Source organism: Rhipicephalus sanguineus, chromosome 1 (assembly GCF_013339695.2).
Source record: "Rhipicephalus sanguineus isolate Rsan-2018 chromosome 1, BIME_Rsan_1.4, whole genome shotgun sequence".
In the NCBI taxonomy this organism is placed as follows: domain Eukaryota; kingdom Metazoa; phylum Arthropoda; class Arachnida; order Ixodida; family Ixodidae; genus Rhipicephalus; species Rhipicephalus sanguineus.
Genome location: NC_051176.1, coordinates 139118980 through 139134008, shown reverse-complemented (window position 1 = coordinate 139134008; position 15029 = coordinate 139118980). Strand labels below are relative to the sequence as shown.

At 46.8% G+C, this 15029-nt stretch overlaps 1 protein-coding gene across 1 annotated transcript; it reads left to right on the top strand.

Moving 5' to 3' along the window:
• Positions 1 to 276: 276 nt before the first annotated feature.
• On the top strand, positions 277 to 14740 carry LOC119398994 (cytochrome P450 4c3). The gene is made up of 5 exons (XM_037665812.2): positions 277 to 423; positions 3829 to 4002; positions 11185 to 11251; positions 13526 to 13699; positions 14175 to 14740. Exons 1-5 carry the CDS (start codon positions 355 to 357, stop codon positions 14348 to 14350), a joined length of 660 nt encoding a protein of 219 aa, XP_037521740.2. The 5' UTR covers positions 277 to 354; the 3' UTR covers positions 14351 to 14740.
• Positions 14741 to 15029: the final 289 nt, after the last annotated feature.

The following is a 15029-nucleotide window of genomic DNA, read 5'->3' as shown; positions in this document are numbered from 1 at the left end:
TGCGCAAGCACGAAGACCTTACGGTTGTTCCTGGGCATGTTAGAGAAATGATTACTACTACTACTGCTACTAATTATTATTATTATTATTATTATTATTATTATTATTATTATTATTATTATTATTATTATTATTATTATTATTATTATTATTATTATTATTCATTAAAGAACGCTGCGACAATCTTGAAAGATGAAACTTGGGGATGACAGCCGTTACGGCGGCAAGGTATGTCGCCTTTCTTATAGGGAGGTTTGAATTCATTTACAGATCCTGCAGAAGAGAATCGCCGACTACAGAAAGGGCATCAGAGACCCTGTTTCAGAAAATTCTCTACTAGAAGTTCTTCTCAGAATGTGCGTCGACGAAGGCACTCTCAGTGAAATCGATGTTCGAGACGAAATGATCACCATGTTGATTGGGGTAAGCTACTTGAACAAACAGCATTGCTCATTGAAATAATCGCCTGCGACATTTGAATTAGCCTCCCTTTTTTTTAGAGCGCGCTTGTTATGAGGGCGTCTTCTTTTCCATCTGTGGCTCGAGGTCGCGAGAAGTACACGTATCAGAGACTTCAGGGTGGTGTGCGTCGGCTTTGCTCCCCATGCATAAAGGAGAGTGAATGATATGTAGCGAAAATAAGCTGAAGCAAGATCGCGAGTTGGGCTAGTTGGTGGATGTTCATCGTAATATAATCGTAGGTGATGTGTGCGCTTGGGTAGATAGAGCGTTGTGTCAGAGGCCAGGGAAAGGAAACAAGTGTGTCACCAATCATGTTCGCAAGAATGTGCCTTGTGCTACTGGCGTGGTGTACGCCATTCCTCTCTCTTGTGGCAGTGAATACGTGGGCCAAACGGGGCGCTGCCTAAACGTACGCCTACGTGAGCATGAGTTGACACTTTCAGGTGCCGCTGTGACGTCGCATTTGGCATCCCATTGTAGATCATGTAGATGTGTGCCCCACATGCAGAAAACCACTATCAAATATAGACATGTTGATCAACGCACGCGTGAAATAGCTGAAGCCTTTTTTATTAGATGCAACAACAAGTGCATAAGTCATCCATCAATCATTCTTCTAGATGAGGAATACAAGTATCTGTTAGACAAGACATGATTGATCTGTTTGTGTGGTTACACCCGTGCTTAGTCTTGGTGACTCATCTGTATATATGTTCTTTTTTTTTCGAAAATAAATTTAGTTGTGAGTTCAGCGCTGTGTCCTTCTCTTCTTTCTGTCCGTGTTTAACCCGTTGCGCTGTCGATTATATTACGATGAAAATAAGCTACAGGAGGCTGCACCCTGAATGGAGAAGGAGCGCAAGCATGCTTCCTCCATTTGAAAGCTTCTCTAAATATTCCACTCGAGGACATTTTTGCTTTGCCGATAGTTATAAAGTTTGTGTTAGGAAAAATTTTGTTGGCAGTCTCGAACAATTTTGAAGGCAAAAAAAAAAAGAAATGCGCAGTCAGAAATGCCCAAGTCGCTGGTATAAGCTGAGCGTCAAAATGTGCGCTTGGAAGAAATGGGAAGTGTCACCGAAAAGTATTTCCCTGTCTCAGCAAACGAGTGAACCGCGAATGATTGAACCAAAGCAGGTAAACTACCTGAGCCTAAAAGAAATTATATGTACTATGCTTAACTGAGATGCTTTTGAGTACTCGCGATTCGCTAGAAATATTCCCTTAAAATGTACGTTTATATACCACATACATCTCCATACATACGAAAGATGCATGCGAAGCATGGCGAATCATGGATAAAATGAGCGCACCATGCGTGGACTCCTACATATTTACATTTCTGTGTTGAATGATTGCCACTTGCACACGGCGCCTTCATATTCTGCTTAACATACGTAATGGGTGTTCCCGATAAGACATGTCGCGCACGTCTGCTAAATGACATCAGTGTCCGTTTACATGCAAATATAAACAAGAAAAAACCAGGTTGTTTGCTCACATCTTTCCTGAGACGAATGAAAAAACGTGACGCCTCATGATGAAATGTTACTTCTTTTCTGGTTAAGATAAGTGAAGCTAAATGATTTTGGCGCTTCTAGTCCAACTTTTCTTTCTTCTGTTTCTGAACTATCTGCAATGTCTCCAATTCTCGTTGCGGTATCTTGCCATAGGAAATGCGTCTAATATAGCTGATGCTGTGCGTCGGTGAACCACTTCTAGTTCCTCTCTTAACAGCGAAGCTGTTTAGCAGGTCGTTCCTTGTGAGTCGATCGCTGAAAGCTATCATCATCATAAACGAGTATGTGTCAAAGAAATTGGGTAAATCCCACTACTCGCCGCTGGTCCACTAAAAATGAAGAAGGCAACAGTTATCCCAACAAATGGCTGCGAAGCGACGGCGGCGAGCCGAAGACCCCGACTACGTACGAGAGAATACTAGGGAACGGGAAATGCAACGGCGGCTGCGAGCAGACCCAGACGCGATGGAAGGCCTACGGCAACGACAACGTGCTCGTAGATCTATAAGAGCTGCGAGCGCTTGGTTTCAGCGCGAGTCTCTGTCGCTGGGGTTTGGACAACCGTGTCGTGTCTGTGAATGTGTGGTTTAACTCGAACCTCTCTGCGCTGAGAATCAACGTACAAACAGCCTAGCATCACCTAGCTAAAGCCTAGCAACAACCTAGAAGCAACCTAGAACCTGAATCACCTTGCTAAGAGAAACAACCTAGAAGCAAGCAGATTAGTCTCAAGAATCGTCCAGTTTCGCCGTTTCAAGCCTTGCGCGGCTTTGTGCAAGCTTCGCCATTTTTTTTTTCCATACAAGGATACTCGGAGCTATTTCAGCATAGGAAGCGCTATCACTATCAAACACATTAGCATCTAATCATATAATCTGAGATAATATATCTGGCGATTCTGCTAGAAATGGTAGCTTTAGGTCGTTATGTCTTCGTCATAAATAACCTTTTTGAGCCACTGCAACATGTACTCGTCTACAAAGCGGTAGACTATGGTTATTGAAGCGAATATAGCTCATTCCGTTTGGAAGGATTGTCTTGTTACGTATGCTCCTTGACGGAGGAGATACCAGTTCGTGGTTCACTCCCCGCTTGCGATAGCAAGTACAGCAATAGCCCTAAGGTTATGTCAGTGAAAGGGGTTTGCTTGAACCGTGCCTGAATAGAACTAGGATTCTGTTGAAGCTGCGCTTCTGCATCCACTGCAGTTGAATCGTAGATATACTTGCACAGAAATAGTTTGGAGCAATATTTGGCAGATCTGAAAGAACAAGACGACTTATACTGAATTAAATTGGAGGCGATCCGAGGCGGGCTCTATTGTATTTAAATTGCTTCTATTGACTAATGTCTTGTTGAAACGCGTGAGTGTCAGTCAGGGACGAAGGGCGTCAGTATACACTAGTGTGGACGTGAGTGGGTGCGTATGAGTGGTAGCAAAATATAGTATGAATATGGGTGAGCGCCGATGAGTGCGATTGGACGTGAATGTGAATGTGAGGGTGTGCGCGTGAGTGCGAGTGGATGTGAGTGTGAACGCGAACGACTAATTGTTAGTGTGAGTTGAATTGACCACAAACGTGAGTGAGTGCCAATGAGTAGGACCCGAGTTTCAACCTTACTGAGTGCGAAGCCTGAAAAAAAAAAAGGTAATATGAACGAGTGTTCGCATCCACAAGAAACCTATGCTTGTGAGTAAACTTTTCGCACTGAAATAATATTCATGTTTGCCGGCACCCCAAAAAAGGACACAAATGTTAGAGAGGACAAACGCTATAGCGTTTGCCCTCTCGAATGTTCAACGTATGAACTCAGCACATCCAGTTCCCGTATTTCTCCCGTCTAGGGCTTCGATTTCACAGCTACAGGCCTTGCCTTCGCGCTTTACCTGCTTGGCCACCATCCAGATATTCAAAACAAGGTCCGGGACGAGATGGACGCAGCCTTTGGAGACGACTTAGAGAAGTCACTGAACACGGAAGCGATAAAAGGACTCACGTATACGGAATGCGTGCTGAAGGTATGTCGTCAACGCACGAGTTGTCCGACTTCAATAGCTGGCTAAGTAGCAAGCACTGAATATTTGCCGTGTAATATGCGTAAACCTCACTAGTACGAACATCTTCCAATAAGTTGGGGAGCAATTCATGCCGCCTTTATTGAACTAATTAGGGTAAACTGATCCAAAGAATAAATTATATGAAAGTCATTTAACCAGATAAAAATAAATGCTTCCGGGTTATGATGACCTCACACACTACAACGTTACCAGAATATTATTCTAAGGAAATATTTGGCGATGGAATGATGCGATGTGCATACATTTTTTCCGTAAATGCTTACTTCCTGGTTGTAACGCCCTTATGTCTGGCTGATGCTATAAAATTATTTTCAGAAAAACCGCGAGAGCAATATTTGGTTGAAGCATTAAGCACAATTTAAAAATAGAGAGAAGCAGTTCGCAAATGAATGTTGAGATAAATTTGTGTAGTAAATCGCTCCCTTGGTTGGTAACAACTTTATTGATGGTCCGGCAGAGCTTTCGCCGACTGGGCTTTAGGTCTCCCACGTGGGGACGTCGAGGCCTTGCCTCACCGCCGCCTCGCGGGCCTGCTGGACAGCCCAAAGTTGGTCGCCGAGGCTGAGGCTGCGCAAGGCAGCGGCCCACCGCGGCGGAAGGGTTCCGGAGTTAGCACCTTCCGGATTTTTGTCACAGTCCCAGAGCATGTGACTGAGGTCGCCACATCACATGCTCTGGGACTGTGACAAAAATCGCTCACTGTTGGAAATTACCTGGCAGACACACGTATTTGTGATCGTAGAATATGCAGCCCACCCTCACAAAAGTTTTTAAAAGGCTTCACGGTGCTGTTTCGATGAAAACATGGGAAAACACTATATGCTGTCGATTACCATAGTCGCTGAACAATCTGAGGATCAAATTAGCTCCATGTAATTATACTATTTGCCACTTGACGCATTACGTAACGATATCACTTTTGAAGAAAGCGTACAACTTCACAGAAGCCGATTACCTACAAATCTGATTTGACATATAGGGTGCTTAAACTATAACTTGTGTAAAGAAGAAGAAAAAAAAACAAAACAGGTACGTGTAATCCGAGCGCAATCAACTCAGTATCTTTTACTGCTTCCTTCACCGAGCGAGCGAGGAACTTTATTGAGAAAGACCAAAGGGATCGGGATCAGGGGTGGAAGCGAAGAGGCTCCATCTCTTCACCCGGTCGGTGGCTCCACCAAGGTCGGCACGGGAAGATGTAGCTCCTCCGCTACGGCCCGGGCCCTTCGGACACTCAGTAGTTTTTCACGATGAAAAGCAGTTTTAAGTGCGAATGCACTTCTTAAGCGACCCCGAAAACTCCGCCGGCATCCGCGCTCCTCCTCCTCTCACCTAGCAACGGCGCGAGGAGCGGAGAGGAGCGTCTGTAGCAACGGCGCAGCGACGTCACGCCCCACGTGACTGCGCGCGCTCCGCCCTCCGCTCCGCGCCGTGACGTCACGGCGCGTTGTGCAGCTGGCGCCTCCGCGCCGTGGCTGCGCGCGCCGCGCCGGCTCCTCGCACCCTCCCCGCGCCGTGACGTCACGGCGCCATGCAGCTGGTGTGCCTCTCCCCCCGTTAGGTTTGCACTCACCCTCGGCCGCCGCCTCTCCCCTCGCCCGGTAACAGCCCCTCGTGTGCGTACTCTCCCCACCGCTCACCCCCTCTCCAACCGCCTGGCGTGTTTCGCTCCGCCGTCACGTGTTGTGTGTGTGGCGCCGGCGCGTCAGTCCCGTATATAAACGTCCGCCGGTTGCCTCTCACTTCTCGCTCGTGGTTTGTGGTGAACGCCGTCATAGGTATGGATCCATCGCAGGCATCAACCTCGACTGCGATACCTCCAACAACTAGTACAACGCAATCGAATTCGAGCATTGCACGCGTGTTGAAGATGCCGCATCGGCTGGAGACAAGGCAGCGCAACGAAGGGCCCGTGATGCTGCGCGTAAGCGGGCCGCCGGTCCCGAAGCTAAGGCCCGTGCTGCCGAGCGCAGGCGGGCGAAGCGGGCTGCGGATCCCGAACTCCGCGCTCGAGAGGCCGATGAGAGACGTAAGCGGCGCATTGCCTATGGTGATGAAGGCCGGCGGCGAGACGCCGAACGAAAGCGTGCGAAGCGAGCCGAGCACCCCGAAGCCGATCTGGCGCAGGGACGCGCGATGCGTGAGCGAGCGCGGGCCCTCGAATTCGATCGGCCGGACGCGCGCTTCAAGCGAGACTTCCTGGACCGCAGCTTCGGATAAAGCTGCGCGGTGTGCGATCGACTGTGGTTCGACAACAACCTGAGCCCCATCTCGGCCGTGCGCAACGCCGCCAACAAGTTGAACGCGTTGCGGGTTCTTTGGAACGAGTTCGGAAGACAGTCGGGCGAGCACCGATGCGACGACATGGATGCGCAAGACCCACAGCTGGCTCCCTTCGGTGCGTTCCGGGTGTGCGCCTCGTGCCGCGAGTCCCTGCTGGCCGGACGGGTCCCGCCGTTGAGCAAGAGCCACGGCTACGCGTACCCGCCTCGTCCCGCTCATCTCCCCGATCTGAACCCGGTCGAAGAACGTCTCATCTCGCCTCGACTTCCCTTCATGAGCATTCGGCGGCTGACTCGAGGCAACGGTCAGTACGGCATTAAGGGACAGATCGTGAACGTGCCCATCGACGTTCCGAGCATGGTGGAGTGTCTCCCGCGGTTGGTTACCGAGGACGTTGCGATAGACGTGCACGTGAAGCGGAGGCTGCTGAGTCCTGCTACGTACAAGCGCGGACTGGTCAAGCGCGGCAACATCTTGGCGTGGTTAAGCACCTGGAGCACACGCCAGACTGCTGATCTGTAGTGACGTGTGTAGTGTGTGTATGTGTGTGTGTGTGTGTGACGCACTCGCGAGGTGCATTATTGCATCATACGAAAAGGGTGTAGTGTAAAATAAATAAATAATACTTCATATATAAATGTGTGCGTGTGTGTACAAATGCATCATGACAACAACACTTTAAATCATTATTACACTTAATCATCATCATCAGTAAAAGTGCTTTGCACTTAAAAACGGCCAGACCTCCGTGGGGTCGGCTGGCGCGTGCTCTCTCGCTGCCGTCTCCTTCGCTCGGCTCTGCAGTTTAGTCGCGCGCGCCCCCTCATAGCATCACCCCGTGCTTCGAACTTCCTCATACTCCCCTTCGGGGAAATGCGGGTTTTTTTACGATGAAGGTTCTGTTTTGCTTGCAGCAGTGATCATTCGTTCGCAGCATGTTTGGGGAGTACTATAGCATCTCTGCGAGCATGTTGCCGCCAGAAAAATCACGTAACACTAGTCACGTGACTAGTGTGGCGGGGCAGGGACATGGGCTTGGGAGGGCACCTTCTTCCTCGGGTGTCCGAACACCACTATATATCTCCGCTGTTGCTTCCAGCCTTGCGCTACTACTGCGAGCTTCGCCGGCCTTTTTTTTTTAACACGAAAGTGTTTTATGCCGTGGTCCACCAACACTTTAATGACGTATTTCCGTCACGGAAGTACGTCAGCAAAATAAACGCCATCAGATGGCAAAGAAAAAATATAAGACAAATGCTCTGTTGACGGGAGTCGAACCCATGACCTCTTGGTCCGCGACGATGGTTGGTGGGCGGTTAGCCCACTGAGCTACCGCCAAACACATTACGGAGGCTACGTGAACGCGCCTTTTACCTTTCTCACTTTCCTCTCGCAGTGCTCTCAGATTGATGGATGGATGCTATGAGCGTCCCCTTTATAACGGCGCGGTGGCATCTGTGCCACCAGGCTCGGAAAAAAAAAAAAAAACGCGCCGTTGCTATGACCATTCCATTCGGCGCGTTTCCAATGTAAGTTTAATTTCGTCAACGCTTTAACACACCGTGAGGTGGCAGCTTTACACAAGCCTCGCTCATAGCCTCCATCCATATCGAAAAATAGCTCTCCGACGCTCGCCTGGCTGTTGCACCTGGTAGCGTAACTTCCGTAGAAGCCCACGTGTCAAGCCCGTGGCAAGTTGTTGCAACAGTCGCCATCTTTGTGAGGAGGGGACAAACAGAATTAAAAAAAAGAAAAAGATGACATCACAACCGGAAGCGGAAATGACGTGACGTTTTAACGCGATGGGCGCGAAATTATGAAATTTTTTGACAGGGCGCCGCTTCTTAGTTTTTTTTTATAGCTGCACGTTCTTTTTCTTATTACTATGACGGCTCCATAATGGAAGCCCGCAAGATAACGGGAAGACGAAAAAGACAGATTTGATAAATAAGGTGTATTTTATTGGCGAAATATTGCAGTTGAACAGGATATTACCCCAAAATATATAACACAGAAATCAGAAGTAGCATAACAATTCAACGTGCACACAAACCTTGCACACGTGTTGCTCTTGCATCCGTAGACAGCGCAGCGTTTCTTCGCGTAGCGTGGCGGACTCATCGTACCGAAGGGCGACAGCACGCCGGCCGTGCGCTGGCAAAACACAGTCACTGAAACGGTTCCCGATGGCTGCGATAGGCTATATTACCTTCTGCCAAGTACCACGACTAGAAAACAACGCTTATCCGAGGAAATCACCTACGGATGACAGGCACAAACCTACTGCGCAAAAACGAGCGACGCCATTTGCATCTGAAAATGCCAGAAACCGTTGGCCCATGTTACCAGACTGCCTGCATGTGCCCGCTGTTTCTGAAAATAAACGAAAAAAATTGGCCACTCAACGACATACCCAAGACTAAAGTTTGATTAAAGTAATCTACTAATTTAATTCGTGACAAATAAAATTAAAACTAATGAAAATAAACGTTTAATTAATTTTTTGTTTTCATTATTTGTCCCCCCCTCACCTAGTAGCGCTTTAATCGTCACGCGGGTGTTGATGTTTGTCGCGATAGGTTTCCGACCACTTTTCGTTCCGACTTTCGCGACCTATTTGTTGCACCGCGTTCCCCGCTCGCCATGTGAGAAGTAACGGCCAGGCTAGAGGGAAGACACAACGCGCGTAGCGTTTCTATTCGCCTTTCACGACGCTTTGAAGGAGTGCATATCGAGTATCAGTGTTTATTATGTGCTTGTTGATGCCATCTTTGTGCGGGATTCAATATATGCGTTGTCCACGTATATGTTAAGAACTTCAGCTACAGGAAGTGTTAAATCATGATCATGGGCGTTAGTCGTCGGCATGGTCGTCGGTACGGAGGTGTGTCACAACGTGAGCGCGTCCACATCAAGCGGTGCTATATCTGCCAAACCGTAGACATTGTACAAGCTCTCATATACCAATGCACTATGAACAATCAACTACTTCTGTGACGACACGTCTCACTTTCGTGCTATACCGATTCCTATGACGGAGGGATCAGCCATCATTTTTTTTCTTATCAATCGGTGTATTGCTCCTTTCCAACGCAGCATTACAGCGATTCTACAGTAGAATTTGGGATAGGCTGGGCCGTAATAAAAGCGCATCCATTCTTTTTCAAAAACAGCTTAAACAAATGTTTGATGAAGAGTGAAGAAGTTTGCCAGGCCATTGCCAAGAAAAAAATTGGGGGACACTTAAGCTTCGCCTTTAAGAGTTGAACGCGATAGCGATATCCTGCCCCTAGTGCGCACTTCGAACACTACGAGTGTTTAACAGAATGCGTGCACTAAGGTGTGTGCCTTATGTAATGGGTAGCATGCTTTAAGCCAGGAGCAATTATGCGCGAGAGATTTTTCGAAGTTGCGATGCACCCACTGCGTGGTCTTAAGGGAATACGCGCAGTAATATGTGTGCCTTTTGTAATGGGTGGCTGTCTTTAAACCACCAAGTCGTTATGATATTGACATGGTTTGACGCCCGATGGCAATGTACGCTGGTACCACGCAATATTACTGCGCTATTACGTCTCGTACTGTGACACCTGTATAGAGGACGCGTATTTTTGGGAAACATGAAAGTTACTTTCAGTGCAGCTCCAAGCAGAGGCGTGGCTGTGTATTTTTTTTTTTTTTTGCAAAGGATGTACCCGATTGGGTACCTCGCATGGAATTACTGTTGACCATGAAACAATTGTAGACAGGATGTACTCTCTTCTCACTGTTGAAAACTGAAGCCCTGCAATAAAGATAAAAAGAAAACCGCGCGAGCAGACAGCGGAAGGGCAAGGTTCTCCTTGCCCTTCCGCTGTCTGCTCGCGCGGGCGAGCTCGCCGACGACTTTTAAATGCACCTGTCGCGCTCCTAACGCCATCTCGCTGGTAATGAAGAAACGCTTATAAGCGGAGCCGTCTCTGAGTCCGTCCAGTGGTAAAGGGTGTGTATATAACGCTCGCCGTTAGCTACCTGAAGGATCTGCGTTTCGTGGCGTAGTGGCTAGCGCCACTCGCTGCATAGCAAGAGGTCCCTGGTTCGATTCCGCGCTTCGGAAGCATTTCTCTGAAATATTTTTCTTTGGGGCTTTTTTATATATATACATACTTATACATATACGGTGCATGACGGCGGCGACGGCGACGGCAAAATCCAGCCGAGACTGTCCATATAATTGCTATCGCAATAAAAAAAAAAAAAGAGGCGTAGCTGTGTGGTAGAACACCCGCTTGCCACGCAAACGGCCTGGGTTCGATTCTCACTCGGACCCAACATTTTTATTAATTTTATTTGCAGCTTTTTTCGATTTTTCGGTCACGGACAAGATGATGATTTTTCGCTCACAACCAACGGCGCCGACACCGACGCCGACGGCGGAATTTCTGCGATACGAGCTCTTTAACGCTGTCGCGTTAATATTCTAATAGAGGTTACAATTACATGCATGAAATCACGTCCATTCCACAATGACTAAAAAAGGCTTGTATTTAAGAGGAAAAAATGTATCCAGCTACGATGCTCGTCAATTACAAAAGCACTCTAACAAACCGACCATTCAACACAACCACCTCCTATATTCTAAAATCTCAGGACAGGGCGTTCGACCGTCTGTTGTGTGCCATAATATTCTTCAGATTTTACATGTATATTTAAAAGAAGAGCGTTTAGATATATGTAAATATAAGCAGCAGCGCAATCTTGTAAAGATAATTTTATTTTAATTCGAGAAATAACTAAAATGTGTCATACAGTTTAATCAGGATTATATTTACAGCCTTTTCTCTCTCTCTCTCTCTCCAGGAGGCATTGAGGCTTTATCCTCCAGGGCCACTTTTGAGTCGTTTGGTAACAAGAGACACGAAAATTGGTACGTTATTCCTTATGCCACGTGTGTATACATTTTACGCCCCACAACAACTGAGCCTTCCAGAAAAAAAAAAGTTTGCCTATAGCATTGTTGAACCTGAAAAAGCTATTCTTATCAGTCAGTGCTACTGTTGGGTCAGCTGGTTGCGCTTTCACTGACTTGCGGTCACCTTGAACTCTCCCTATGCTTCTCTTTGCTATCTTCGGCACCATTTGAAAAGTCGTATTCCAGGGGGACATAATAACACTAAAGAGGGCATTGACCCGAGTACATTGTGTCAGCCTTCGCAGCAAAAACAGCCTTCGCCACTCAAAACAGGATCGATTTAACTGCTAATCAAGCCAAAGTATTGTTGGAACAGCTCATATTGACATAAAGCTTACATTCCTGAACGTAGCTGAAAAGTCCAGCAGTTGCAAGAAGTATCTGCCAGGTTTACTTTTCAGAAAGGGAAATCAGGCTGTTTGGACTAGGTTCGTTAACAGCTTAGCAGACTGAAGTTTTCTAAGCATAAAATAAGCACTGTAATTGCAACGTGGAACCAGCGCATACCACAGCGTTCAACTAACATGACTGTTCAAGAATGATAAGTTAGACATTTAAAGCATTGCGTATTCCTGAAACAACAAGTGCCTTAGCATGCCCATCGCGACTTTCACTGAAAGGTAAAAGAAATTGCAGCAGATAAAACGTGATCATGGCAAACTTCCGTTATTCCACTTAGAGTTAGCAAAGCGACTCCCAGGTTCACATTTCCCGTCTTAAGTTCACCAATTAGTAACGCATCGTGCCTTGCAGGGGCGTAGCCAAGGGGGGGGGGTTGGGGGGTTCAAACCCCCCCCCCGAAATTTTTCAGTTTTGCTTGCGCACATATACACGCACACATACAAACGCACGCACGAACATAATAATGTATGGTTGAACCCCCCCCCCCCCCCGAAAAAAATTTCTGGCTACGCCCCTGGTGCCTTGATTTTACTTTATCGACTACTATTTATACGATAACATAATTAGCAGCAACTCTTTCTGTTATCCCCTGAAATTCTAATATAATCGAGAAAGGAGCCTTTTTTGTTGTTGTTGTAGTTTATACTGCTGCACATTTGGAAAGCGACTAAAATAGTCCATCTGTATCTGTGCACTAGCGATAGAAATAAGGAGAATCGATGGCTTTCGTGTCTCGTTAGCTACCACAAGTAAGTCCATAGACGAAAAAAAAAAAAGAAAAAGAAACCGAAACCAAGGTGAGCTCATGAAAAGTAATACAGGTATCACACGGCCACATTTGATCGCGATTAGGGCCGATCCAGATTAGGCTCGATCCACGTCAGTTGCCCGGTCACTTTTAATAACGATCAGGCCCGGCCTCGATCAAGACGATCGTAATCTGTGGATCGCGATCTGGGAGCGATCTGGCTCCCAGATTGCGATTTCGCTAACGTCTGCGCCAAACTCGATCCAGATTAGTTTTGCCCGTGTAACAGCGACCATTGTTGACCGTGATCAAGAAATCCGATACTGATGTGCCCTGATCGCTATCAAAAGTTCCCGTGTGACACCGGTAAAACTGTGTTTTTAATGAAATATAAAGAAATAAAAAATGCCAAGAAGTGAAGGACATGACAGAGTACGAAAATTAGTTCCCGCTGCTGGGAGACGAACCCTCATGTACTGCTTTTCCCTGTGCGATGCTATACAAAAGAGCTGGAGCTGTGGCGATAACACAATTGTGGCGGTTTGGGCGGGTTGGTATGACATGACCAATAAATTCTAAGCGCGCAAACAGACGAGGCCTGTGCGTCATACGTGTTTTTTCCCTCGTCTGTCTGTGCGCTTAGAATTTATTGGTAATGTGGTCATAAACACTCTCAACATGTTTGGCACTGGGGTATTTGTGTTGTGCACTAACAATCTGCGCACACGTCCATGATGGAGACGTTAGTATCATTTACTAGAGTGTCGTTCACTCATGTATTTTACTGCTTCAGAATTGCCCAAGAAAAAAAAAACGATCTGTTTAAGCCCATATTATACTAACAAAAATTACGAAGATAAATGGGCAGACATAATACGACAGCACAAAACAGTGGCTCGTACTTTTGTTTCTTCGATTTTGTCATCATAAATGACGCTCTAGTAGCCAAGAACAGATGTCAACTGGTCCAATTCATAATTCCAGATTACCTTCAAGAAACTATTTGTTTAGACAGTTGGGGCTATTAAGTGTGCCCTTGGGCAGTGAATTTTCCTTCCCTCTCATTCTATTTCTTGCAGGACAGCACACTATTCCCCGGGGCACAGTGGCCGTCATGGCTTTCTATTTTCTTCAGAGACATCCTAAGTACATTAAGGACCCAGACTGCTTTATACCAGAACGATTCATGGGCGTAAAAAGCATGCCCACATTCGCATATGCACCCTTCTCGGCGGGACCCCGAAACTGTATCGGTAAGCCACGAGTTTGCGGACAGCTTGCGCTTGTGCCCTCTAACAGTGAAACTCCAAAGCATCAACAAAAGCTTTTGAAATAAATATTCTTCCGTGGCAGGCGGATTAAAGTAAGCGCCTATGTTTTCACACCACCTCCTTGATTTACATGACTGGCCCTTACCAATGCTAACAGCTGATTGTTTCGTAAATATGATCTTAATGCTACAAACCTCTAATCAAATTTGCAATATTGAATTGATACGATATGTTGCGGTAATTCTCTGTCAAGTAAGCTGTCCGCTCGCTTAGTCCGTAAAATTTTATTATCGCGGTCACTTTTGCATATCATCGCGCAAACTTATTGTTCCTTCACGATTACCTCAATCCGTGAAGTAACAAGGCGAAAAAAAAATAATAATTCAGTCTTTTAATCTTGGTTTCTGTTATTTCTACCTTCCCATGTTATTTCTACCTTGCTCTTTTTTCTTTACAGGACAAAGATTTGCAATGAGAGAAGAAAAGATTCTTCTCACGCACATTCTGCGCCGCTACAATGTCAGCTCGAAAGTCCCTATCGACAAGCTTGAGTTGGCCATAGACATGGTGCTGAAGCCTGTTCAAGGCATTGAACTAATGTTTACACCAAGGGTGCTTCCTTCATCAAGTTGAAAGCGGCATAACTGAAGGTCACCTATGCGCATTTGTCATGTACTTCATTAGATCCTTCACTGTCATCACGCGTTGAAAAGTTCCGTGTACATTTATCCCAAACAAAATAAGGTATTCTTCAAACAAAGCAAATGTAATTATTACCAGGGTACTTTGTAATTCTGAAGATCCGTGAAATTTGTTACCCTCATAGCGAGAATGCAGGCACCTTAGTGTGGCCATACTGCGTGGCGGCCTCTTTAGGCCCCTGTTTGTTCGATGGACATATGCTGACTTAAGAGGAAGTTGACAATGTGTCATGCACCATGTGTATGTGACATCACTGCGTTCCCGCTTGACTGGTGCAAAATGTATCAAATAAAATTAGCCGGAACCCCGGCCTTTGTCTTTCTTCGCCCACCCGTCTCGTTCACATTTCTCCCGAGTGGGCGCCGGTGTATGGCCGCTGAGGCTTACCAGCTGGCTATATGTGCCACCTGACATATAACGCGAAGCATATCCCATAAGTTGGCAGTTCTACACCAAATTCCTGTCCTGCGGCTTGCTGCCTCGTGCTTTAGCCATCTCTGCCTTTTTCCTTGTGACTGCCTGCTTGCGAGTCGGCCGCGGTGGTACAGCGGCTACGGAGCTCGGCTGCTCACCCGAAGGTCGCAGGTTCGATCCCGGCCGCGGCGGTTGC

Bases quoted from the DNA above. Each gene is read 5' to 3' on its own strand.
- LOC119398994 (XM_037665812.2), top strand. From the start codon at position 355: ATGTGCGTCGACGAAGGCACTCTCAGTGAAATCGATGTTCGAGACGAA. The intron at 424-3,828 runs GTAAGCTACTTG...TCTCCCGTCTAG, and splicing joins TGATCACCATGTTGATTGGG to GGCTTCGATTTCACAGCTAC. The intron at 11,252-13,525 runs GTACGTTATTCC...TATTTCTTGCAG, and splicing joins AACAAGAGACACGAAAATTG to GACAGCACACTATTCCCCGG.